At 40.3% G+C, this 27,342-nt stretch overlaps 1 protein-coding gene, 1 long non-coding RNA gene and 1 other non-coding gene across 7 annotated transcripts in view; all 3 read left to right on the top strand.

Moving 5' to 3' along the window:
- Positions 1–27,342, top strand: part of TCEANC2 (transcription elongation factor A N-terminal and central domain containing 2) — a 44,339-nt gene that overhangs the window by 7,136 nt on the left and 9,861 nt on the right. For all 5 annotated transcript variants that reach the window (XM_070468130.1, XM_020871436.2, XM_020871433.2 and 2 more), the window contains exon 3: positions 11,544–11,685. In XM_070468130.1, coding sequence (XP_070324231.1) covers positions 11,544–11,685 — 142 coding nt within the window. The remainder of the gene's footprint in view (positions 1–11,543; positions 11,686–27,342) is intronic.
- Positions 7,612–9,174, top strand: LOC139035229 (uncharacterized). The gene is made up of 2 exons (XR_011487860.1): positions 7,612–8,570; positions 8,634–9,174. It is a non-coding gene; the product is annotated as an uncharacterized lncRNA (long non-coding RNA).
- On the top strand, positions 13,605–13,735 carry LOC139035362 (small nucleolar RNA SNORA42/SNORA80 family). Its single transcript, XR_011488025.1, has one exon. It is a non-coding gene; the product is annotated as a small nucleolar RNA SNORA42/SNORA80 family (small nucleolar RNA).

Raw genomic sequence — 27,342 nt, 5'->3', positions numbered from 1 at the left:
ACCAAAGCCTTTGACTGTGGATCACAGCAAACTGTGGAAAATTCTTCGAGAGATGGGAATACCAGATCACCTGACCTGCCTCCTGAGAAGTCTGTATGCAGGTCAAGAAGCAACAGTTAGAATTGGATGTGGAGCAACAGACTGGTTCCAAATCGGGAAAGGAGTATGTCAAGACTGTATATTGTCACCCTGCTTATTTAGCTTATATGCATACTATATCATGTGAAATGCTGGGCTGGATGAAGCACATGCTGGAATCAAGATTGCCAGGAGAAATATCAGTAACCTCAGATATGCAGATGACACCACCCTTATGGCAGAAAGGGAAGAAGAACTAAAGAGCCTCTTGATGAAAGTGAAAGAGGAGCATGAAAAAGTTGGCTTAAAACTCAGCATTCAGAAAACTAAGATCATGGCATCTGGTCCCATCCCTTCATGGCAAATAGATGGGGAAACAATGGAAACAGTGACAGACTTTATTTTTTTTGGGCTCCAAAATCACTGCAGATGGTGTCTGCAGCCATGAAATTAAAAGACACTTGCTCCTTGGAAGAAAAGTTATGAGCAATTCAGACAGCATATTAAAAAGCATATTAAAAAGTAATGAGAAGTCTTTTCCAACAAAGGTCCATCTAGTCAAAGCTATGGTTTTTCTAGCAGTCATGTATGGATGTGAGAGTTGGACTGTAAACAAATCTGAGCACCGAAGAATTGATGATTTTGAACTGTGGTGTTGGAGAAGACTCTTGAGAGTCCCTTGGACTGCAAGGAGATCCAACCAGTCAGTCGTAAAGGAAATCATTCCTGAGGGAAAGACTGATGCTGAAGCTGAAACTCCAATACTTTGGCCACCTGATGTGAAGAACTGACTCATTGGAAAAGACCCTGATGCTGGGAAATATTGAAGGCAGGAGGAGAAGGGGATGACAGAAGATGAAATGGCTGGATGGCATCACTAACTTGATGGACATGAGTTTGAGTAAGCTCCAGGAGTTGGTGATGGACAGGGAGGCCTGGCGTGCTGCAGTCCATGGGGTCACAAAGAGTCGGACGCAACTGAACTGATGTGAAAATTGCTTAGTCGTGTCCGACTGTTTGCGACCCCATGAATTGTACAGTCCTTGGAATTCTCCAGGTCAGAATACCAGAGTGGGTAGCCTTTCCCTTCTCCAGGGAATCTTCCCAACCCAGGAATCAAACCCAGGTCTCCGGTGTTGCAGGCAGATTCTTTACCAGTTGAACCACAAGAGAAGCCCAAGTATACTGGAGTGGGTAGCCGATCCCTTCTCCAGCGAAGTTTCCTGACCCAGGAATCGAAAGGGGGTCTCCTGCATTGCAGGTGAATTCTTTACCAACTGAGCTATCAGGGAAGCCCCATCTACTTAATAAGCTCGTTGCCAAGTTTGAATGAATCAATACATATAAAGTGCTTGGAGCAGAACCTGGCTAGTACTAAGTACTATGTAAGTGTTTGTTGTTATCAGCTGCTTTATGAAATCCTTTGTCCCCATGACCTAGTCAAGAGTCTCCTCTATTGTAAGGTCTTTCCTAGCCACCCTCTCTCCCCCCAACCCTCTGTCCCCCAAATACAGAACCAATCTAATGACTCCCTTCTCTAAGCTATCCCTTTTCTTAACATGCCCCATTAGCACACTTCCTGTACTTGTGCTATGTAAAAGGTGTTTTTCTTTTTTTAATTGGAGGATAATTACTTTACAGTATTGTGATGGAAACGTGTTCCTTTACATGCGTGTGTCCTGGTATACTCTCAGTGTCTGTAAAGACTACGTGTTAATGTTTTTGTGGCCTCAGTAGCTGTCATGGGACTGGGCATATAGAAGGCCGTAGTGCATGTTTCTGAATGACCAAATGAGCTAAAACTCTAAAAGCCTGGACGTGGTGTATGAGCCCTTTTCTGTTCTGTTGTGTCTGAGGTGCCATCTCCTTATCTCTTACTGCTCCCCTTTCTCAGGAATGCATTCCAGCCACACCTCACTTCTTGCTCTTCTTTTTCTAAGCTCCTCTCTTTCATGTCTCCAGGGCTTTGACTTGATGCTGATCCCCTTTCCTGAATCTTTTACAGAGTGAATTCCTACTCATTTGTCAACCCACTCAAGTGAATCTTAGATTATAAGCTTCATAAATACAGGGACCTTGGACATTTTATTTACGTCTACCCCTGGACCTAAGATGTTGTTCGGCACGTATTAAGTCATTAGTAAATACTTGTTTAAAAAGTGAATGCTGAAATGCTTTCTGGGGAATTAATCTTTCTCTCTTTGATATTCTCTTAGCACTTGGTGCAAATATCTGTTTTAATTAGCACTTACCTTACTATATTGTAATTGCCCAGTTACCTGTAGTTTCCCCAGTCTATCATGAACTATTCGGACTGGGATTGCAGTATCTGTGTTCTGATTCTGCTCTAAGCCCTAACACAGGGCCTGCTATATTGTATGTAAAAATTTATTGAGTAAACAATAATCATTATTATTTGGGGATGTTCTTGCTGGGTCTGGATAGTAAGCTACTCCACAAATGCTATTGTGAAACAGCTTTATACTCAGTTCTATGCTAGGTACGCTAGAACATAAGAAAAATTTAAGATAACAGTATGAGCCTTTATAGGACTTCTTCTTAGAACATCATAAGAAATTAATAAGTAATGATACAAAATCATATGTGCTCCATTACAAAATTGTTGTTTAGACAATAGGGGTCAAGAGTTAGGAGAGAGCTTAGCGTCTTGTTTTAGGGGTTTAGAGCACCTTGAAAAGATGGAAAGATTTGGCTAGGTAGAGGGAAGTTAGCAACATCCAGCCATTCAGTACGTTGTACCTACTGTTCTCTTTCCTTTGTGCATGCATGCATGCTTGCTTTCCTGTGTGCACAGTACAAATTAAAAACAAGTTAGATTTGAATTCTAGAGAGTTAGCTAGATCCACGTTTTGCCAAGTGACTCTTCCCACACACCACCGTTAATGTTTTAATGCTAAGAATTTGCTGAATGGTCAAGCCTCAATTTCCTTATCAGTAACATCAGAAATAATATTTCACCTGCAGGGTTGTTATGAGGGCTAAATAAATAAATGCATGTTGAAAGGGCTAAGCATTGTGCCTGGCACAAAATAAACACTATTAAGTAGTTCTCTCTTTTCTTATATGGAAATAAAAGAGGCTTGTGTAGTAAACCTAGAGCTGAGAGTGATGGTGGTGATGGTGATGATGATAGTAATGATTACTGCCTATATTTATTGAGCCCATTTCTATGGGCCAGGCATTGTGCTAAGTGCTTTACATAATAATAACTCTAAATTTGAATAATAGCTCTGTGAAATGGATGCTTTTATCATTTATATTTTACAGATGAAAAAAATACAAGGCACAGAGAGATTAAGTAGCTTGTCCAAAGTCATGAAGCTCAGTGGTAGAGCTGGGATTTGAACTAGACAATCTGGTTTCACAGTCTGCCTCCTATAGGGAGAACTAAAAAAAACTTGGAGGTTTCTGAATGCCAGCAAAGGAGGTATAAAAATCTTGGGATATTAGGACCATTGTACTTCTGTTATCAGCATATTAGAAGTAATTTTGCCATAGCCTTATCACATTCAATGAAAGTGCTACTCAATAGAGCTCATGTGGTGTGCATTTGAATAGTAAAGGTTAATTTGGTTAATCTCTTACTCCCTAAGGGAAAGTGATTTCTTCTGTTGGTTGCAATAGGAGATTTTTTAAATTGAAAGATTCTGAAATATGCCTATTATTTTAGGTTCTGCACTTAAGAATGCTCTGTAAGTCTTCACACCCCTTGTAGGATTGACTAGCCAATATTGTCCCTGCCCCCACCAGTGGAATGTTGCCCATGTCATTGCTTATGAGCGAAGCATTTTCCCTCATTGGTTTTATCAGACCTTATATTTCAGCCATCCACAACTATAGGACCAAATGGGATTTTGGAAGCACCTTTTCTTTCTGGCAGTAACCGTTCCACTACTCATAGTAGCTTTCCCATTGATATTTCATGTCTACTTCCCTTTTTTCCTCTAAATATTTCAGATAAGAACTTGTTGCATCTATTTTGGGGCTCATATTTGGACAGACTTAGAGAAACATTCTTTGTAAGTATGTGAAATTCTTCTCTGGAACTAATTGCTATATTTTTCTATTTTTTCTCTAATATTTCAGATCTGAAGACTTAGTAATACTTAGTCCTTGAGGGTAGAAATAACTGTTCAGTGACATCTGCTGATTCCCTGGAGAAGGAAATAGCAACCCACTCCAGTACTCTTGCCTAGAAAATTCCATGGATGGAGGAGCCTGGTGGGCCACAGTCCATGGGGTCACAAAGAGTCGGACACGACTAAGCGACTTCACTTCTTCTTCTTATATCTACTGTGCATTGGGGATAGAGAAATAAGAAATTGTTCTGGCCCTCAACTTGTTCATAGTCTAGTGGAGAAGACAGTTTTGTAGATAACTATTTGCAGAAAGCACATATGCAGTAATTGATGTCTTTGCAGATTCCATGGGAGTTTGGTTAAATGTGGTTAGAGAGAGGCAAGAAAGTCTTTGTATAGTAGTTGATTCTTTAATGTCTTTAAGAATAAACAGATGTTTATCATGTGGCTCAGGCAGAGAAAGAGCATCCCAGGCAGAGGATGTCAAATACTGTGATTTATTTAGGCAGTTTCAAATTGTTTGATGTATGTTGAGCCAATGGTGAGGCCCTGAAAAGGATGTCAGGAGCCAGGTCATATAACGCCTTTTATGCCATGCTAAAGAGCTTAAACATCTATAGTTCCATATGTTGAAATAATCTGATGTGGAACCCCCAGCCTCATTCCAGCCATGTAGAAATGCTCAATAAAAAATCTCCAATACAGGAATTACCCTGGCAGTACAGCGATTAAGACGCTATTGCAGGGGCCCGGGTTTGATCCCTGGTTAGGAACTAAGATCGCGTGTGCCACATTGTGTGACCAAAAAAAAAAAAAAACAAAACCAACAGCAAAAAAGTCTCCAGAACAGAGCTAAGCTTGAAAAGGAAAAAGAGAAACCCTCAGGTGCCAGGAAGAGAGAGGAAATCCAAATGCAGAGCTATAAGTGGGAGTTGAAGGTACAGACATACCTTAGAGATATTTCAGGTTTGGTTCCAGACCACTGCAATAAAGCAAATTTTTTTGGTTTCCCAGTTAATATAAAAGTTATATTTGAACTATACTGTATAATCTGTTAAGTGTACAATAGCATTATGTCTAAAAACATGTACATGTCTTAATTTTAAAATATTTTATTGCTAAAAAATGCTAACCATCATCTGAGCCTTCAGTGAGTTGAAATCTTTTTGCTGGGTCTTGCCTTTTGGAGGGTCTTGCCTAGATGTTTCTGACTGTTGTCTGATGAGGATGGTGGTTGCTAAAGGTTATAGTGGCTGCGGCAGTTTCTTAAAACAGTGAAGTTTGCCATACCAATTGACCCTTCCTTTCATGAATGATTTCTCTATAGTGTGCAATGCTGTTTGATAGCATTTTACTCACAGTAGAACTTTCAAAATTGAAGTCAATCCTACCAGACTCTGCTGCTGCTTTATCAGCTAAGTTTAGGTAATACTTTATATCCTTCCTTGTCATTTCAACAGACTTCACAGCATCTTCACCAGGAGTAGATTCCATCTCAAGAAACTTTCTTTCCTTGTCCATAAGCAGTAACTCATCAAAGTTTAATCATAGGATTGCAGCAATTCAGTCATATCCTCAACTTCACTCATAATTCTAGTTCTCTTGCACTTTCCACCACATCTGCAGTTACTTCTTCCACTGAAGTTTAGAACCCCTCAAAGTCATCCGTGAAGTTTGGAATCAACTTTATCCAAACTCCAGTTAATGTTGATATTTTGACTTAACCTCATGAATCATGAATATTCTTAATTGCATCTGGAATGATGAATTCTTTCCAGAAGATTTTCAATTTACTTTGCCACCAGAAAAATCACTATCTATGGTAGCTATAGCCTTACGAAATGTATCTCTAATGTATTTCTCTATGTATGTATCCTAGAAGTATATTTCTAGGTCTTGAAAGTCAAAATTAGTCCTTGCAACATAATGGATGTTGTTAGCAGGCATGAAAACAACATTAGTTTCATTGTACATCTCTGTCAGAGCTCTTGAGTGAACAGGTCCATTAGTCAATGAGTAGTGATATTTTGAAAAGAATCTTTTTTTTGACAGTGGGCCTAAACTATTCGGTAAATCATGCTGTAAACAAGTGTGCTGTCATCTAGGCTTTGTTACATTCATAGAGCCCAGGAAGGGTAATTTGCATAATTAAGGGCCCAAAGATTTTCAAAATGACAAGTGAGCATTGGCTTCTACGTTAAGTTGCCAGTTGCATTAGTCCCTAACAAGAGAGTCAACCAGTCCTTTGAAACTTTGAAGTTAGGCATTGACTTCTCCTCTCTAGCTATGCAAGTTCTAGATGTCATCTTCTTCCAGTATGAGGCTATTCTATCTACATTGAAAATCTGTTGTTTAGTGTAGTCACCTTCATTAATTATCTTAAATAGATCCTCTGGATAGCTTGCTGCAGCTTCTACCTTAGCACTTGCTGCTTTACTTTGCACTTGTATGTTATGGAAACTTCTTCCCCTAAACCTCATCAACCAACCTCTGCTAGCTTCAAACTTTTCTTCTGCAGTTTTCTCACCTCCCAGCCTTCATAGACTTGAAGAGCATTAGGGCCTTGCTCCAGATTAGGCTTTGGCTTATGGGAATGTTGTAGTTAGTTTGATCTATGCAAACCACTTAAATGTTATCAGCATTAAGTCTGTTCTGCTTTCTTATCATTTTTGTGTTCACTGGAGTAGCACTTTTAATTTCCACCAGGAACTTTTCCTTTGCCTTTATGACTTGGTTAACTAGTTAATGCAAAACACCTAGCTTTTGGCCTGTCTTGGTTTTCAACATACTTTCCTTACTAAGCTTAATCATTTCTAGCTTTTGATTTTAAATGAGAGTCAAGCTACTCTTCCTTTCACTTGAACACTTAGAGGCCATCGTAGGGCTGTTAATTAACCTAATTTCAATGTTGCTGTGTCTCAGGGAATAGGAAAGCCCAAGGAGCAGACAGAAATGGGGAAATGACTGGTTGGTGGAGCACTTAAAATATTTATCAGACAAGTTTGCTGTCTTATATGGGCATGGCTTATGGCACCCCCCAAAACAATTACAATAGTAACATCAAAGATCATTGATCACAGGTCATAACAAATATAATAATAATGGAAAAAGTTTGAAACGTTGCAGGAATTACCAAAATATGACAGACACGAAGTGAGCTGTGTTGGAATAAATAGCATCTGTAGGCTTGCTTGATGCAGGGTTGCCACAAACCTTCAATTTGTTTAAAAAAAAAAAGCACTATCTGCAAAATGCAATTAAGTGAAGTGCAATAAAACAAGGTATGCTTCTATATAGTTTTATGGAAACCAGGCACAGAGTTTGGGGGCTGGATTTTAGGGCCACTATGAGGATTGCAGATAAAGGAGCTGGAAATCAACATAGGGCTACCATATTTTTGAAAAGGGATCGGGTGGAGAGGGAGGTGGGAGGGGGGCCCGGGATGGGGAATACATGTAAATCCATGGCTAATTCATTTCAATGTATGACAAAAACCACTGCAATGATGTAAAGTAATTAGCCTCCAACTAATAAAAATAAATGGAAAAAATAAATAAATAAAAAAAAAAAAAAAAGAAAAATGAGCTAGAAAAATTCCATCCACCAATCTAAGGAATCAGCATGAGGATTATATCATCTCAGGGTTTGGGTTCAAAAAAAGTTGACCCCATAATAAATTAGAACCTCACGCTTATGACTCTGTGTGTGTGTGTGTGTGTGTGTGTGTGTGTGTGTGTATTTAACTTCATACCACCTACAAAGCTGAAAAATTAACATGAAAACTGGTCCAGAACCAGGGAAATCCAAGGACCTTGGCAAAGGCAAAGGTGAAATTTCCTTGTTAAGACTCTTCTAAACCTAGAGTACATAGGATTCCCTTGGAAAACATTAAAAATGTATTCATGGTCAAAACTTACAAAACTTATAGTAAAGTAAATTACCAGGAGGGAGAATGAACAGGTAGATTTAAGTCATAGAATTTCTACTCCAGGAAACATAGGTAACAGTCTGAAAGAGATCTTAAATGTGTTAAAAATATTCACAGAGATAAAGAAAGGAATAGAAATTGTAAGAATAGGATAGTATGGAAAAAATGGGCAGATTTAGAGGAAAAAACCAGAATTTTTCCAATGAAAAAACATATTTGTTGACAAGCACATTGGACAGGTTAAAAGTAAAGTCATAGCTATGGAGAGAAATGCTGAATTGAAAGCTGAAAAAAGTGAAAGTATTAATCACTCAGTCCTATCTGACTCTTTGCGACCCCATGGACTGTAGCCCGCCAGACTCCCTGGCCATGAAATTCTCCAGGCAAAAATACTGGAGTAGCCATTCTCTTTTCCAGGGGGTCTTCTCAACCCAGGGATTGAACCTGGGTCTCCTGCATTGCAGGTAGATTCTTTTTTTTTTTTTTTTTCTCTCCGCACCGGACCCCGGTCCCGACACGCGGTGCAGGTAGATTCTTTACCATCTAAGCTACCAGAGAAGCCCAAATTGAAAGCTAGATCTGAGGAAATCACTGGAATGCATCCCAGAGAAATAGAAATATGGCAGAAATGTTAAGAGACTTGAAGGACAGGCCAAGAGACCATGTATATTTCTAATAGGAGTTTTCCGTAATGTAGAGACTTGGTATAGATTTCATTGATTATCTTAAAAATTGTAGGGACAAGACACTAAAATGATAGAATGTGTAACTTCTAAGCCTTGAAAGAAAAAACAAGATTAAAGAAAACTCAGGCTGTTAAATAAAGGATAAGAAGAAAAAAGGCAAAGAGAAAGTATGTCCAGTATATCAGTAATCATGATAAATGCAAATGGATTAAACATGCCTGTTAAAAGATAGAAATTTTCAGATTGGATGGGGAAGGAGGAGCAAAATAAAGCAGCCGTAAGCTAGTAAATCATGACCCAGAAAAGTTGAAGGATAGAAGACATATGAATATATAATAGGCAGGAGTTCACTGAAGCAGTGTTTATAATAGGAAAAATATAAGGGGGAAAAAGACCTAAATATGCATTAGGGGAATCAATTTTAATATTCTGAGATATTTTATATAAAAATAATGGAGTAATATTCAATACTATCAAAATGGATCAACTGGGTTTATACGTATCAGTATGGGTAAGTCAAACTATATTGAGTGAGAAGTGCAAGTTGCATAATATGATATTTATATCTACTTCCTACTGAAAATATCCCTTACCTGGCTTCATTTATTTGTGTTTCATGCCATTTAACACCAATGTTATTTTATATTATAACAGGTCATGGAAAAGTACTCTGTCTCAATTTTGGTTAGGGCTCCTAAAGACTGAACACAAAGTGTGCATGTATGCATGCTAAGTCGCTTCAGTCATGTCTGACTCTTTACCACCCAATGGACTGTAATCTACCAAGTTCCTGTGTCCATAGGATTCTCCAGGCAAGAACACTGGAGTGGATTGTCATGCCCTCCTCCAGGGGATCTTCCCGACCCAGGGATCGAACCCATGTCTCTTATGTCTCCCGCACTGGCAGATGGGTTCTTTACTGCTAGCATCACCTGGGAAACCTTGAGCACAAAACAATATGTATAAAATGGTGTTCCCAAAAGTTACTTAGACTGTCTGTGCAGAACTTGTGAAGGCAGTATGTGAAGACCAGTTTTGGAATCCTATCTTAGGTAATAAAGAAAGTTGAAGGTAAAGAAAGAAAGGAATAAAAATTCCTTTGGATAAAATGGGACGGCTGTGGTATTTTCTTTTGGAGAACTTGACCTCAGTTCCTGGAGTTGGTAGACAGAGACCAGACCTGTGCTCGGGAAAAGTCTAAAACCAGAGGGTTTTTACTGATGCCACTGAAAGGGAAGTGGTTGCATTCAGAAGGCTGTTATGCTCAGAGTTTTTCAGGGCAAAGATGTGGGCATAGCAGAGAAAATACTGGCTAACCTGGAGTTGAATTAAAGGGACTTGGTTCATAAGGATCCTTAGAAGGGTAATGGGACCCCTACAGAGAATGTATGAAGCTGGTTGCCAGAAACTGGAGACTTAGGGTAGACCTGTATGTGGCTGGCTGGAAAAGACCTTGCCAGTGCTGTGGGAATACTACAGGTGAGATCTCAACCATGGGAGCTCTCCATGGAACCACAAAAACAACTCATGAGAGAGAGTCAGCTTTTGACTATCTGCCAAGTATAGAGAGTACTGAAACCTGGTGAGCATAGCATCACAACCAAAAGTAAGGCTTTTCCTGACTGTTACTGTTCCTCCTTTTCCCAGTTTCAAACCTGGAAGGATCAGAGACCAAAGCAAACAAACAGCTAGGGAAGGAGGAGAAGCAGAGATGGGGAAATGGAGAAGTCCCCAGACATCCCCTTCTCCCAGCACAGGCAGCTAGGCTAGACCCTGCCCAGGGAGGTAACTGAGACTTTTTTGGGTTTTTTTTTTTTTTTTTTTATTGAATTACCACATGCATGTAGAAAAGTAGACAAATCCAGAGTGTATATCTTAAAAGATTTTCACAGAACACACTTGTGTCACCAGTATCCAGATCAAGAAACAGGACATGTACCAGAAGCCCATGTGCCCCTTCCCAGATAAAAGCAACTTTATTTTTTGTCTCCCAGTTTATTTTTAAAAATTACTAGTGGAAATAATTTTAAGTGCAACATAGTACAAAGACGTTACTCATCCCTTTCACCTGGATTCCTTAATTGTTAATATTTTACACTTAATGGAAAGATTCGTGTCAGCTTTAAGATGGTAGTTCTTTCTAGAAATGGAAGGAAGGGATTAAAGGGTGAAGGGTGTAAGGAGACTTGAACTTTACAGTGTTTATTGTTTTATGTGAAATGGCAAAATGTAACTCATTATAAGTGGTGAGTTACTCTAACTTTTTGTGTTTGAAGTTTTAAAAAATTCTTCATACAAGAGAAGATTTGAGTTTTACCATCTAGGACGTAGGGAGCTTTTGAAGTGTGCTTTTTATTGTTGAAATAGCTATGTCTTTATGACTTCTCTGCTCTCTGTCCTCCACTATGGATTAAGACACTTAAGTGAGCTATAGGGTTGGTTCACCTCAGCATCATTTTTCTTTTCTTCTCCTCCTTTTCGCATCTCAGTACTAAGTGCCCAGTGGTGTCTGACATGGTAAGATTAAAACTTGCACTTTTCCTAATAGATGTAACTCTCTTCCTGATTTGCAGTAAGCAGGGGCTGCTTTTAAGCAATTACCCATCATTTGGGGCCATCATAGATACTGTGCTTTGGTTCAGGTCTTAATCAATAATTCATATGTCAGTAGGAGCCCCATTAGTTCAGGTGAAGGCAGATGTCTTTCTAATCAAAATGTTCCATTTTCCAAATGACTTTTCTTTTTCCCAGAGAGTTGTGGTTATAGAAGACATAAAAAGATGGAAAACTATGTTGGAGCTTCCTGATCAAAGCAAAGAGAATATAGTTGAAGTCTTACGAGAATTAAAGAAGAAAATACCTTCCAGAGAAGTGTTAAAGTCAACAAAGATAGGTATGTTCCTTCTGAATTTTACGAGAAGTGCTTCCGTTTTATCTCTTTCTTTCTTTCCTCCCTCTCGCAAACATTGTTATCTATCATATCAGTACTTCTCAAACTATCTGTGGTGAGAGACCATTGTTTAAAAAATTCTCCATTGATTGTAGACTAATACTTTAATAGTATAATAAAAATTATCAGGTAAATGAAATTAAAATATGCGAAGTGAAAGCCCTGTTCTTTAAAAAAATTAGATTCAACAGATGTGGAAGTACTTTGTCAGACTACTATAAAAGTTTCTAAATGCTTACTTCAGTTTCTGTACTTTTTGCATGATCTGGCATGATCTGTGGGTAATGTTTTGAGTGTGCTTGATGCTGGGTGTGCAGAAATGAAGAAGACATGATTGTGACCTCAAGGAGTTTAGGGTTTGGTGGAGAAACCAGCAAGTAGATAAATGTAAGTAGTAAAATAGTTTAGATTAAAAGTAAAAACATATGAATAATGTCTGTGGTACCATTCTGATCTGTGCAAGGTGTGTGCTGGCACAGAGAACAGAGTAGTCTTACATCTGGGGAATTCAGAAAAAACTCCATAGAAGTGGCAACAGGTCACTTAAATCTTGGCTTTTCTGTCTTGAGTAGAAGTAACTTCCAAAGCATGGTTTGTAAAAGCAAAATGATAGCAACTTTTGCTGCTACGTCACTTATTACAGCATTGGAGTTATCTTAAGAGGTAAGTCAGGAACTGCATCGAATTACCATTTTAGTACAGTACACAACTCTGAATAATATGCAAGGGAGGCCACCATGTGTTCCTCAAGCTGCTCCCAAGTCCCCAGGGAGCCCAGGGTAGTCACTCACAGCTGCTGTTCTTGCCCTCGCCCGTGCAGCCACTGCCTTCTCTGCCTCCCCTTGACCTCTTGTTCATGAGAAGCAGGAGAGAGAGTAGCTTCAGACTGGCGCTAACAGCTGGCAAGAGCTGTGTGAAATCCCCCAGAGGTTCCCCCAAGAGTCTTGAGAGTTGCACCCCTGTAATATAAACCAGAATCTGAGAAAATTAGATGCTTAAAGAACATAAAACCCTATCATTATAGCCAAGGAGATTCTCCCATCTGCTGCTGGATTTTCTCTTTATAGGTTGTGGTCACTAGAGGGCAATAAGACCATTCATATGAGCAGATAAGGTATTTCCACCAGTAGAGGGTACTAGTGGTTAATATTTTATGACATGTGCATGTACATATGTGTATATATATGTTCATATTTAGGCACACCACAAATACACTTATAATCAGATCTTAAATGTCAACATAATAGACTGGAATTATCCTATAAATACAGAACAGATGACAGTTTTAAAAATCATTTCTGCTTGTCCTTTGAGTACAGTTGCAAGTATGCTAAGTGCAATTATGAGTATGCTTTCAAGAATGGGTGTGTCTGATGTTCAGAGATTTCAATTCAAGGATCATAATGAAACCACAACAAGGGAGTATGACTTAGGAGGACCTGGAAACCATCCAACATTTGAGTCTTGACCTTATCCCAAGCGTTGCCTAAACCTGAGGTTGTGTGGAATATAAGGGTTCCTCGGTTCCTTTGTAGTTAGGTTAGTTGCTAGCCTGAAGATTCATTTGTATCATTGCCTGAGAATGTTTACTTTCTCCCACCTTTAGAGTCCTTCCTGTCCCTGTCCCATGGGATTTCTGTGAGTGCTCTGATGATGAGAAGTTAGCCCAAGGAGCACACGTGTTGAGTAGAGAAGATGTTAAAGAATGTGTCAGGCAGGGCTGTGTCATGTGAGCTGTACAGAGAGAACATGGTGCATGCAGAGACTAAAAGAAGTCTGGTATATTTGAAATCTAATCAGTTAGAGAGTCTGGATCAGATGGAAAAGGCTCTCTGTAAGTCATTTGAAACTATTTGGTCTTAGGATGGGTTTGGATTTATGGCAGGTTGGCCCCCTGGGCCTCTCCTAGCATCCTGTGACAGAGTAAACCGGCCCCAAACCATTGCCTGGCCTCTGTCTGTAGGCTGCAGGCACTGAAGTGGGTTGCACAGTGGGGGGAGAAAAAAAACTGTTTAGTCTTAACATGTGTATTAGTTACCTCTCCCTGTGTACAAATTACCCCCAAGTTTATCAGCTTAAGTATTTGTTATCTCACACAGGTTTTCTGAGGGTCAGGAATATGGGAGCTGTTTGTCTGAGTGTTTCTGACTCATGGTCTCTTAAGAAGTTACAATCAAGCTGTTGGCTGGGGCTGTAGTCATCTGAAAGCTTGAGCAGGGCTTGAAGATCTGCTCCTAATGGCTCACTTAGCATGGGAGACAACTACTCATGGGTTATGAATACCAAGAGGTGAGGATCAGTGGGGCTGTCTTGTAGACTGGCTATCACAGCATGTGTTTCTTTAAATTTCACCTAGATATATTCTTCTTCCTGGACCTGCAGATTTATGTTCATTTGTAGGAAGTTTTACAGCGGTTATCTCTTCAAAAGCACCTCCTTTTCATTGTCTATTTCTTCATTCTGGGATTCTACAATTAGAAATAGGTTAGATCTTTAATTTTCCATGTTCTTTAGCTCATATGTCTCCTTGTTTCTCATAAAATTCTGGGCAATTTCTTCAGAGATATGTCTTCCAAGTCACTAATTCTCCTTTCAGTTGACTCTGATTTGCTGTCTCACCCATTCATTGAGTTCTTTCTTTCTGAAACCATTTTTTTTATTTTTGCAAGCTTTCTTTCTTCCCAAAATCTGTTTCTTTTAAATGTTACTTGTACATACTTGTGATTGTGCCTTTTATTTCTGCAAACATATAGTGTATAGTTCTTCTGTAGTCATCTGACTATTCTTTGTTGTCCTTAGGGTTTAACTCTATTGTTTATTGTTTCTGTTGACTCTCCTGGTGTTTGCCTTTCCCTGTGCTTGTTGATTTTTCTTTTTTTTCCGGCTGTGCTATGAGTCTTGTAGGATCTTAGTTCCCCAGCCAGGGATTGAGCATAGGCCCTCAGCAATGAAAGCACAGAGGCCTAACCATTGAACTGCCAGAGAATTCCTTGCTTGTTGATTTTTAATTGTGAGCTCATTATTTTCTTTCAATCTGTGGGAATTCTGTGGGGCTAAACTGGAAACATTTCTCTGTAGAGGGGATTAGCTTCTTTTTTTGTTTGTGCCAGTAGTCAAGGACCACTTCTGACCTGATATGCTTTAGCACACCACTCAAGTTATCAAGCACTCCCAGCTTGGAATCAGAGTCCCAGCATTAGCTCTCTCATTTCACCACTGACCCAAAGCAAAGTATTTCAGTAGTGTTGCTATTAGCATCAGCCCTTAGGATAACCCTATGCCTTTAGCCTCCACTTATTTTTTTTGAGATGATTTTTATCCAGAATCAAATTCTATTGCAGTGAAAGTGTAGTTTTAGTCCACTATAAAGCCTCAGATCCTAAAGATAATAAGTGGTTGTTATCAAAAGATTTTTGAATTCTTATTTGCAGCTTAGAAATACTGTCTCTGCATAGGGGAAGAGTGTTTGAGAAAAGCAAACTTGAAAGCAGGAAGCCCAGTTAGGAAGCTACTAAAACATCTAGATGAGAAATTAGGGTAGCCTGGGAGGGGTTGTAATCATGAGGATGGAGAAACATGGTTGGAATCAAGAGGCATAAATGCATTAAAGTCCAGTGAACCTAGAAGTTGATTGGATGTCAGGGAATGAAGAGAAAAGAGTGAAGACTAAGGCCCAGATTTCTGATACAGACAAATAGGTGTATGGCAGCACTACTCATTTGGATAGGAAACAGCATGTTTGGAGGTGGGGGGAATGGTAAGTTCAGCTTTGGACTCACTGTGTTTGACATATTGTGGGACATCCAAGAGGAAATATCCAACAGAATGTTGGACATATAAGGCTAGAGCTAAGGAGGGACTATAAATATATACTTGAGAGTCACCATCAGCATGTAGTGAGAAAGCAAGGCAATTGCCCAGGAAGAGTTTGTAGGAGAAGCAAAGAGCCAAATCCCAAATCCTGAAGCCCACCGGCAGGCAAGAGGCTTGTGGGCGATGGGGAAGGTGTGGCTCGGGAAACAGGAGAGAATGTTGCTGTGGAGTGAGAAAGAGGGCTTCTGAGACGGGATTCGTCAGCACTGTCCATCGTTGTCAGAGGGCCAAAGAAACTAATTCTAAAGTTGCATGTTGGCTTTTGCAAAGTAAGGTCATTAATGATTTTGCTAAGGACAGTTTCAAAGGCATGGTTAAGGGCAGAAGCTTGAGTGAAGAGGAGGTAAGGGAATGAACTGTGAAAATAGACAACTCTTTCAAGAAGTTTGGTATTGAAAGAGAGAGGTGGCAATATCAGAAAGGAATGTGGGATTGAAAAAAGTTCTAATTTTAAAAATAGAGAAGTCAACCTGTTGAGCAACAGGTTCATAGGGAGGCCTTAATCAGGGAGAATGGACCAGACTTTGCAGGAATTGACTGTGGAAATGAGAATGCCAAGATGCCTCTCGTAGCCTCTTTACTGGCACTTGCTTTCTGCCTTCACATACACTTAAATCTTCTCCTTTAATTCTCTGCCATCTTTTCCAGATACCTTGTTTCTCTTCTTCTTTATATAGTTAGATTCCTTTAAATATGATTAATAATCGCAACTCCCATTTCTGGCTTTTCCACTCTTTCATTCTGTGCTGGCTTCACCCATAACCACTATTCTTCTCTCTTGGGACACAAGTGATTTCATTCTGTCCAAATCCAATAGTCTTGTCTCAGTTCTCATCTTCCCAGAACCATGAATTTGAGACCATTGATTACTTTTTTCTGTTAACATAAATGACACTAACTTGTTGCTAATTCTTTATCTATTTTATAAATGTTTATTTCCTTGAAGTCCCTATCTGAGTTTGTAGTTGCTTATTTAATTATTTACTTTGTTTTTTTATTTTCAGTAACTCTGTGCCAGCAGGACCATGCTGGTTTTTTTTTTTTTTTTTTTGTATATTTTATTCACCAGCGTATTTTAAGCATTAATGTGGCATATGCTCAGGATACATTCATCAAATGAATGAAAATGACAAAGTCAAACAAGGTTTTCTCCATGGTATTTGTAGCTTTCTGTATTCCTGTTTCTTGCCTTTCTCTGTTTCTTCCATCTTTGTTCCCTGTCCTCTCAGAGGGGACTGTTCCATAAAGCTCAGAGACCTCAGTCTTTGGCTCTGCTTTAGAGCACTTAGCCAGAGAGTCTGTTCACTTCTTCAGCTTAACTGAGGCCTTAATTCAGACAGCTCCTGGATATGCATCTCCTGTCCTGATCCATTTCTGAATCTTAGATTTTTAGAATTACTGTTCCAGTTTACATTACTACCATTTACAATAACATCTTGTTTTCATTTGCTGTATAGAATGGATTGTTTTCTATTGGCTTATTGTCATTCTGTCCCTTTTGTGTGAATTTGTGTTTTGTGTCTGTTGAGATCTTATAGTTTTTGTTATCTGTATTTGAGCTTTATAAATGTCAATGTCATAAACGTCTAAATCCATTTAGCTACTTCAATTTATAAACAAGGAAATTCAGACTCAGACAGATGAAGTGACTTATCCAGGGCCACATCGTGGGTTAGCACTGGCGATGTAATGAGAACCCAGGTCTCTTGGGGCAGTGTTCTTTCTTGGTTAGCAGACTGCCATTGTGCCCTGAATCCCAGCCATATGTGCCTTTATTTTATTGGACTGTCTCTATGGGTTCTGCCATCTGCTCAAGCTCACCTCTTTTAAATCAGAATTTAGTGCCTTTTCTTGTGTACATCATATGGGAGTTTTCTCCTAGTATTTTCATTTTAGTCAGTGTTTGCTCTGACATAAACTCTCTAGGAGCAATAGGCAGTTAGAGAGATGGAGAACTGATACTCAGATGAGAGATATTTAGACTAAAAATCTGTATTTGGAACACATTTGCCTGGAGGCATTTGCTTAAAATCATTTAAGTGGATGAATTCTTTGAGTGAAAGAAAAGATTAAAGGGCTGAAGGATTGAAACGAAAACATCCATGGAAGGAAAAGGGGAAGAGGAAGAGGAGCTGCTGAAGAAGCGGATGGAGTGTAACTAGAGGAAGCGAGCCGGGGCCATGCAGTGACACGTGGACTAAGGAGAGTGTTTTAAGAGACAAGGAAAGTGAGTGGCCTCACTGCTCTCCAGTGGTCTTTGGAAGTTGAGGGCTCACTGGGCAAAAGCCTTTGGAGCTACCTCTTAATGGGGCCTCTGTGACTGGAATACCTTTTTTTAAAGGAAACCACTGGGCAGGAGGTGGCAAGTAAATGGCTGACAAGGCGGTGTAGTGAGGCCTTGCACCCTGCCTGGGAGGCAAGCAGGCGCTACTTCTGCAGTACTGTGGATATAAGTAATCTGCGAAAGGTTTTAGGTCAATCATATTGATCTGATTTTCATTTATAATTGATTAACAACAAAAAAAAAAACCTATACTTGTAAAATGCCTTCCACTCTATATGACTTCCCTGGAGGAGGAAATGGCAACCCACTGCAGTATTCTTGCCTGGAGAATCCCATGGACAGAGGAGCCTGGCGAGCTACAGTCCATGGGGTCACAGAGTTGGACACGACTGACTGACTAACACTATGACTTCATTTGATCCATATAACAATTCTATAGGGTAAATATTACTATTTTCTCATTTTACAAATGAGAATACTGAGGCTTAGAGAGTTTGAAGTAACTTGCCCCAGTTCAGGAAACAAAATAAGCTACAAAGCTAAGAGGGACTTAGGCCATGTCTTGCCACCTCCTGAAACCCAAAGATGTACCTTGGCAAGCCTGTACTGGGCCTTTAAGGCCCAGATGAAACATAATCTTCTTTGTGAAGCAAAAGTGTTTGTTGAATGAATAAATGAGTTAGTGAGTGAATGAATGAGTGGGTATGTGATTTGACTTGCCCAAGTTCACAGGGTAACTTAGTGGGAAGGTACTTTCCAATGGCCTTCCATTCTCAGGTTGTTCTGTAGGTTCACATTGCTTTAGCAATCCCAAACTACCGAGAAGCTCCTGTATTCATTATCTATGAACAGTGCCATAACAAACTGCCAGAAAATTGTTGTTGCTATTGTTGTTCAGTTGCCAAGTCATGTCCAACTCTGCGAACCATGAACTGTAGCACGCCAGGCTTCCCTGTCCTTCACTATCTCCCAGAGTCTGCTCAAACTCAAGTCCATTGTGTCGATGATGCCATCCAACCATCTCATCCTCTGTCACCCCCTTCTCCTCCTGCCCTCAACCTTTCCCAGCCTCAGAGTCTTTTCCAGTGAGTCAGCTGCTAGCATCCGGTGGCCAAAGTATTGGAGCTTCAGCTTCAGCATCAGTCCTTCCAGTGAATATTCAAGGTTGATTTTCTTTAGGATTGAGTAGTTTGACCTTGCTGTCTGAGGGACTCTCAAGAGTCTCCCAGCACCACTATTCCAAAGCCAGAAAATTAATGATTTAAACAACAGATTTATTATCTTGCATTTCTGAATGTTAGCCCTTCAGTACAGGTCTCAGCTGAAATCACGGTGTCAGTAGGTCTGCATTCCTCCTGGAGACTCTAGGGGAGAACTGGTTTCATTGCCTTTTCCAGTTTCTAGAAGCCACCTGCTTTCTGTGGCTTGTGATTCCCTTCCTCCATCTCCAAAGCTGGCAATGGTAGGTTGGATTTTTCTCACACCTCATCTCTCTGACCCACTCTTCTTCTCTTCTGACTTTAAGAACTTATGTGATTAGATTGGGCCCACCTAGGTAATCCAGACTCATCTCCTCATTTTGGGGTCCTTAACTTTAATCACGCCTTTTTCCATAAGGCAGCATATTTACAGGTTCTGAGGTTTAGGGCATGGATATCTTTGGGAACATTATTTTGCCTATCACAGTGCTCCAATTACATTGTGCTCTTTCAGCTTCTCTGCTCTTGTTCACTCCACTGCTTGTCAAGACTTAGGACAAGAACTGCCTCTTGCATGGTATTCCCTGGCCCATTTGCCAGCCAGATTGACTTCTTTGTCCTTTTGGCTCTCCTTTGGGTTCCCCTTTCAATACTGTCTTAGAACTTGTGACACTTTGGTGCATTTGTTTTTGTTTAGATGTCTTCTTCTTTGCTTAGACCTCTGTGGGGCTCCTTGAATAAAGAGCTATGTCTTGTTCAACATTCTATCGCAAGGTCTAGCACAGGGCCTGGTACTTACTAAGTATTTGATAATGTTTGTTAAGTGAGCAAAAGACCACTTCCTGCAGGGAATTTGTCTTAACAATGTGCTGGGATGCAGAAACCCCATACTCTTCAACCCAGGGGACTTGACCTAGATCATAAGACCAGCCAGTGGCACTGCTTGCTTTAAAGCATAAACTTCATGGAGCAAATAATGACTTTTTGCAGATCATTAACTTCCTTGATGTAGCTACTGACCAACTTGTGACCTTGGGGAAAGGTCATGGAGCCTCATTTTTTCATCTGAATCAGGAGGAGGTAGGACTGTGTGATCACTGGAGGCAACAGTATAGGTTTAATACTCGAGCTCTGGAGCCAGACTGCCGACGTTTGAAACTTGGCCTTGCTGCTTGTTTGCTGTGTGCTGTGCAAGCTCCTTAACCTCCTAGTTCCTCAGGTTCTCTACCTGTCAAACGGCATCATCATAGCACCTGCCTCATAGGGTTGTTCTGAGAATTCATTGACTTAAATGTAAAGTGTTCAGTGCAGAGGCTGACTGTCATTATTCTTATCATGAAATTCACTTTCTGATCTAAAGTTTCATTTTGCCTTGTTTTTTATAGAAGGCAGTTCCTTAGACCTCCCTCTTCTCTTTTCCCGCCCCAGACTGAATGCCTTCCCTGCGGTCACTCTTGCCTCTGTCACCCTCTTGCTGGCAAATCTTGCATCCCCCATTCTCCTTATAGCGCTGCCCTGCTTGGTGTGTTTCCCTGGCGTTGGGAGAGCCTTCTGACCAGTCTGGGTGGGGCTGCTGTGGGGGACACTGTGGAGTATACTGCCCCCTGTGGGCCAGGAGCAGTGATCACTTGTCCTGGCCTGACAGCCCAAGTCTTCTGCCATTTGGCCATCTCTCAGGACCTGTGCTCTTCTGATTTGGGAATATCAAGAAGGTGAACAACATTATCTCAGCGGAGCTTTATTGATCACTCCCTGTATGCCAGTCCCTAATGACAGAGGAGGACAGGGTGTTGGGTTAAGTGTGCAGACTCTAGGGTCAGGCGGCTGTGCTCAGATTCTGGCTTCCACGCTTACTAGCTGTGAGGCCAGGGCAGGTTGCTTTGCTGAGCTTCAGTTTCTCATTTGTAAAAAGAGATATAACAATAGTATTCAATTCATTGTTTAGTTATTTAAAAATGAGATAATTCCTATAAAATTTGGAGTAGTAAGCAGGAAGCATTCTTAGCAGTGGGTAAGAATTAGAACCTTTTCATTCAGTACTTTACAGTATAGTTCCATTATTTTGTTTGCAATTGTGTGATTTTTCCCAATCAGCTGCATCCATATTCAGATGTTACTACAAAGCCAATTTGAAAGCCAAATGTAAACTTTTTTTTTTTTTAATAACTGATTCAGTTCAACAAACATTTCTTGATTGATTTGTGGTAGACACTGTGCTGGGAGCTGGGAATGTATTTTGGAGTAAGGAGTCAGGTGTGGGGTTCTGCCCCCAAGATGTTTACATCAAGCTTAGAGGGGAAAATGAGCATTTAACCTTTCTAGGCAGAGAAAGCTGTGAACTACAGTACAGAAATGTCAGAAGGCCAGACAGCCTGACCCCAAACAAGGGCATGCACACTGTTCTCTATGACTAGAACTTTGTACCTGGGTGGCAAGGTGTAGGAAGGTTGAGACTGAGGGGAGGGAGGAAAGAGAGAGACAGTAAGAGATATGGCCAAAGAGGTTCCAGGTCATTGAGGGCTTGAATCTATACTGAGAAATTAATTTGAAGACAGAGGAGAAAACCATTGAAGGGCTTCCAGTAAGGGAATGATGTGATCAAATTGTGTTTTTAACAGGTTAATTTAACTTTAATGTGGAGGATGAATTGGAGAAAGCCAGTCTGGAGACAAAAATTGGTTAGTAAGTCATTGCAGTAAACCGGTGAAGAGGTGATGAGGACCTGAATCAGGGCAGCAGTGAGATTAAAGCGGGAAGTGAGAAAAAGGAAAAGTTATAGGAAATGTTAAGGAGATAAAATGGTGGGTGAGTAGCTCTGCCATGGAATACAGGAGGAGGGACTGAGGGGGAAGTGATGAGTTCCACTTTCCATTTTAGAAATGTTGAGCTAGAGGTGGCTTGCAAAATAAGCAAATGGAGCTGTCCAGCAGGGGCTGGATACATGGGTCTTGAGCTCAGTGAGAGCCTTTGGAAGTCATCTGCTTGCAGATGGTAGTTGGGCCCCAGGAGTGGGTAAGATTACTCAGGAAAAACAGTTGAAGAAAGAAGAGAAGAGGCCAAGGACAATGCCCCAGCTAGGCTGCAGTGGTAATTAAAGGTTTGGCAAGGCACATACCAGCAGAATAGATGGAGAAGGAAGAGGAGAACCATTAACAGGTGGCACCTCAAAAAGCATTGGAAGAGACTATTTCAGAAGGAAGAAGGCAGCAGTGTCAGATGCCACAGAGTGATAAAGTAACATCATGATAAAAAGGTTCAGTGGACAAGTAGAAGCACACTCTTTTTGAGGGACTTCTACATCTTCATTTCTCGTGGAGAAAGCTGGATCAACAGTGCCTGTTTTGGGAAGAGAAAAGGATAAAGTGGGGAACACATGAAGGGAAAGATCTCTATTCCAAAGAAGCTCAAATGCACCTGTAGTATAGCATTTACCATGCTTTTTTAGGATTCCTTACAGGTTGAGCCAGCCCATGAGATTGTGAGCTGAACTACATAGATACACACAGTCCCACTACTCAGAAGAGACCCTTGTAAATAATTTCATTATAGATTTTTTTAGACTCTTTCTCTGCATGTGAGCAAATATATGTATTTATGTGTGTGTGTGTATACAAATGTAATTTTAAAAATAAATATTGACTTATACTATGCAGGCTCTTCTGAGAACCTGAATAAAGTAATCATTTTTCCATGTTAATACATATAGAGCTATTGCAGTCTTTAGTGGCTGCAAAGTATTCATTGTTCAATCGCTCAGTCATGTCTGACTCTTGGTGACCCCATCTCCAGGCTTACCTGTCGATCACCATCTCCTGGAGCTTGCTCAAACGCATGTCCATTGAGTCGATGATGCCATCCAACCATCTGTTCTCTGTCTTCCCCTTCTCCTCCTGCCTTCAGTCTTTCCCAGCATCAGGGTCTTTTTTTTTACTGAGCCGGCTCTTCCCAACAGATAGCCAAAGTATGGAGCTTCAGCATCAGTCCTTCCAAAGAATATTCAGGATTGATTTCCTTTAGGATTGACTCATTTGATCTCTTTGCAGTCCAGGAGACTCAGAAGTCTTCTCCAGCACAACAGTTCAAAAGCATCAATTCTTTGGCACTCAGGCTTCTTTATGGCCTTAACTCTCACATCCATACATGACTACTGGAAAAACCATAGCTTTGACTATACGGACCTTTGTTGGCAAAGTAATGTCTCTGCTTTTTAATATGCTGTCAAGGTTTGTCATAGCTTTTCTTCCAAGGCGCAAGCGTCTTAATTTCATGGCTACAGTTACCGTCTGCAGTGATTTTGGAGCCCAAGAAAATAGTCTCACTGTTTCCATTGTTTCCCCATCTATTTGTCATGAAGTGATGGGACTGTATGCCATGATGTTAGTTTTTTGAATGTTGTTTTAAGCCAGATTTTTAACTCTTTTTAACTCTCCTCTTTCACCTTCATTCAGAGGCTGTTTGCTTTCTCCCATAAAGATAGTGCCATATGTATGCATATCTGAGGTTATTAATATTTCTCCCGGCAATCTTGATTCCAGCTTGTGCTTTATCCAGCCTGGAATTTTTCTCATGCTGTAACTCTGCATGTTAGTTAAATAAGTAGGTTGACAATATATAGCCTTGATGTACTCCTTTCAGTTAACAAATTGGACCCTTAATGGTGAGCTTGTAGGTTGTTTTTAGCTTATTGCTGCTGTACACAGTACTGTAATGAATATTGTTATACATGAATCTAATTTGCACATATTGGAAGAGTTGTGTGTAGGTTAAATTTCAGAGTCTGTGTCTCACTCATCTGTATCTACAGCACCAGGCAGTTAGTAGGTTCTCAACATAAGTATTAAAATGCCCTGGGGCTTCCCTGAAAGCTCAGTAGTAAAGAATCTGCCAGCCAATGCAGGACACACAGGTTCAATCCCCGATTTGGAAAGATTCTACATAATGTGGAACAGCTGAGCCCGTGCGCCACAACTACTGAGCCTGCGCGCTAGAGCCTGGGAGCCGCCACTGCTGAGCCCACTTTCTGCAGTTACTGAAGCCTGTGCACCATAGCTAGGGAGTAGCCCCTGCTTGCCGCAACCAGAGAAAAGCCCACACCGCAGTGAAGACCCAGCACAGCCAAACATAAAATTATAAAATGCTCTGAATTTAGGTCTTTGAGGTCCTGCAGTGTATCATTTATCTTGGTATTTTTAGCATCCACAAGTGACCAACAGCACAAAAAATTGTTTTCTGAATGAATAATCTCCAGGATATGTAGAACTCTACCTCGAAAAGAACAAAGTGTTGAATAGTGACTTCCAACTTTTAAATGCCATGTGTTTCAGAAGCACTTCACTAAGCATCACCAGCTAGGAAGCACCTTGAGCCATTTCTAAGGAGGGCTCTGCATTCCTCCCCTTCCCCTTCCTCTGTGTGTTGAGTGTTGATGTACTTCTTTCCCTGGGCAGTAGAAAGACTGGGTAAAAATTCTTAACAGATAATTGGGTAGAGAGAGAAGTTAAAGACTCTTGCTTTCCCTTAAAAGTTACATTTTGTTCTCACCTCCAGGATGCTACTCTCAGAACCTTTAAAGCAGGGGCAGTTTCTCATTCAGCCCCACATGACTAGTGCCTAGTGTAGTTCCTCATACAAAGAGCAGGCCTTCAGTTGACATGTGGGAAGTAAATAAATCAAGCAAGTGTTGAACTATGCAGTTGGCATGATCTGAGAAATTTTCTAAATGTTTTGACCATCTTCCCAAATTTGAATTCTCCATTTTCTTCTGTTCATTGATGCCTCTTTTATTATATATCAAATTTTTTGTACAATAGGATTTATTCCTGAGTGTCGTTTTTTTAATTCGTAGATCCATCCATCTATTTTTTGGTGCCAGTCCATATAATTTTAGTGGCTTTATAATATGTTCTAGTATCTTATAAGTCTAGTTATACCTCAGAATTCTCTTTTTCAAAATAGTATTTTATACTCTTGTTTTTCTAAAATAAGTCTAAAATTCTGAAGCTATCACAGCATTGTTAATCAGCTATCAGTTCAGTTCGGTCACTCAGTTGTGTCCGACTCTTTGCAACCCCATGAACCGTAACACGCCAGGCCTTCCTGTCCATCACCAACTGCTGGAGTCTACCCAAACCCATGTGCATTGAGTCGGTGATGCCTTCCAACCATCTCATCCTCTGTCGTCCCATTCTCCTCCTGCCCTCAGTCTTTCCCAGTATCAGAGTCTTTTTCCAGTGAGTCAGCTCTTTACATCAGGTGGCCAAAGTATTGGAGTTTCAGCTTCATCATCAGTCCTTCCAATGAACAGCCAGGACTGATCTGCTTTAGGATGGATTGATTGGATCTCCTTGCAGTCCAAGGAACTCCCAAGTCTTCTCCAACACCGCAGTTCAAAAGCATCAATTCTTCTGCACTCAGCTTTCTTTATAGTCTAACTATCACATCCATACATGACTACTGGAAAAACCATAGCCTTGACTAGACAGGCCTTTGTGGACAAAGTAATATCTCTGCTTTTTAATATGCTGTCTAGGTTGGTCATAACTTTGCTTCCAAGGAGTAAGCATCTTTTAATTTCATGCCTGCAGTCACCATCTGCAGTGATTTGGAGCCAAAAAAAAATAAAATCAGCCACTGTTTCCACTGTTTCCCCATCTATTGGGACTGGATGCCATGATCTTAGTTTTCTGAATGTTGAGCTTTAAGCCAACTTTTTCACTCTCCTCTTTCACTTTCATCAAGAGGCTCTTTAGTTCTTCTTCACTTGCCATAAGGGTGGTGTCATCTGCATATCTGAGTTTATTGCTGTTTCCCCTGGCAATCTTGATTCTAGCTTGTGCTTCCTCCAGCCCAGCATTTCTCATGATGTACTCTGCATATAAGTTAAATAAGCAGGGTGACAATATACAGCCTTGACATACTCCTTTTCCAATTTGGAACCAGTCTGTTGTTCCATGTCCAGTTCTAACTATTGCTTCCTGACCTGCATACAGGTTTCTCAAGAGGCCTACTACTCAGATATAAAATAAAAAATTAATAAAATGAGTGTAAAGCTATTTGGATGTATTCCAATAAAAGCAACCTATTGAGATTTTTTATCATAGTTACATTAAAACTACAAATTAATTTTTATATTGACATCTCTGTACTAGTCTTTCTATCAAATTTTCTGTTGTGTATTTTAGTAAGAGCATATGTATTTCTTCATATGGGTTTCTCATTCTTCAACATTTACCAAACAGCCATTCTCCTGACCCCCACTTCCTGCCATTGTATTTTCTGCTGGAGATACAAAGATGAATGTGTCATAGCTCATGCCCTCAAGGAGCTCACTTTGGTGGCAAGAGAGATAACTGATCAGATAATTATGACTAATTATTATAGTTATTGTGGTGAACAGAAGTTCAAGATGCTAAGGAAGCACAGAGGAGAGTTACCAACCAAGATTGGGGGTTATTAAGCCTTCTGGATGAGAGGACTCCTGAACTAGAGGCAGAATAGAAGTTAACCAGATAAAGAAAGAAGAAAGCGTACTCTAGGCAGACAAAATGCTCTTTGGAGTGTATGTTCAAAAGTAAAGCGGTGAGAAAATTATTGAAGTGTCTTAGGAACTGCAGTAGCTGGAATATCACATGACAGTGTGCTGATAGCTGGAAACAAAACTGGGAAGGAGATGGGAGAGTGGCGGATTGTGAAGGTACTTGTGTGACGAGAGAGAAGAATTTGGGTATGGGATTGAAAGATTTAGGTGGGGGAGTGTACTGGTCAGATTAATGTTTTAGAAAACATATCCCTGAAAGAGAAAATAATGAAGTTAAATAAAGGTCACTCTGGCTGCATTGTGGTGGATGGCATTCAGGGTTCCGAACTTCAGCTGACAGGCCAGCAGGCTGCTGGAGTCATCTGGAGACGACCTGCCCTAAAGCAAGGGCCGTGGTGATGGAGGTGGCATTTAGGAGTGGTTCCAAGCTACAAAGGAGAGAGGCATGTACACAAGCAGCAAGCGTGGGCACATGTAGCCCCCTCTTGTTAATATGTTGCTAAGTGGTTTATGGTTTTCACTAGTTTAAGCATGATTTCCCCCCTATTATATTCTGTTTATGGCTAACATAAAAAAGCTATTGATTTTTTAAAAAAACACACCTATCTTGATATTCTTACACTTCCTAATTCTAAGTACTTACTTGATTTTTTTGGCTTTTCTATGTGTTTATTTCTAAGTATTTTTGCTATGGTATTTTTTTACCT

The sequence above is a fragment of the Odocoileus virginianus genome, chromosome 5 (assembly GCF_023699985.2).
Source record: "Odocoileus virginianus isolate 20LAN1187 ecotype Illinois chromosome 5, Ovbor_1.2, whole genome shotgun sequence".
Taxonomy (NCBI): domain Eukaryota; kingdom Metazoa; phylum Chordata; class Mammalia; order Artiodactyla; family Cervidae; genus Odocoileus; species Odocoileus virginianus.
The sequence above is the reverse complement of the archived record's forward strand: the minus strand, read 5'-3'. Positions and strand labels throughout refer to the sequence as shown.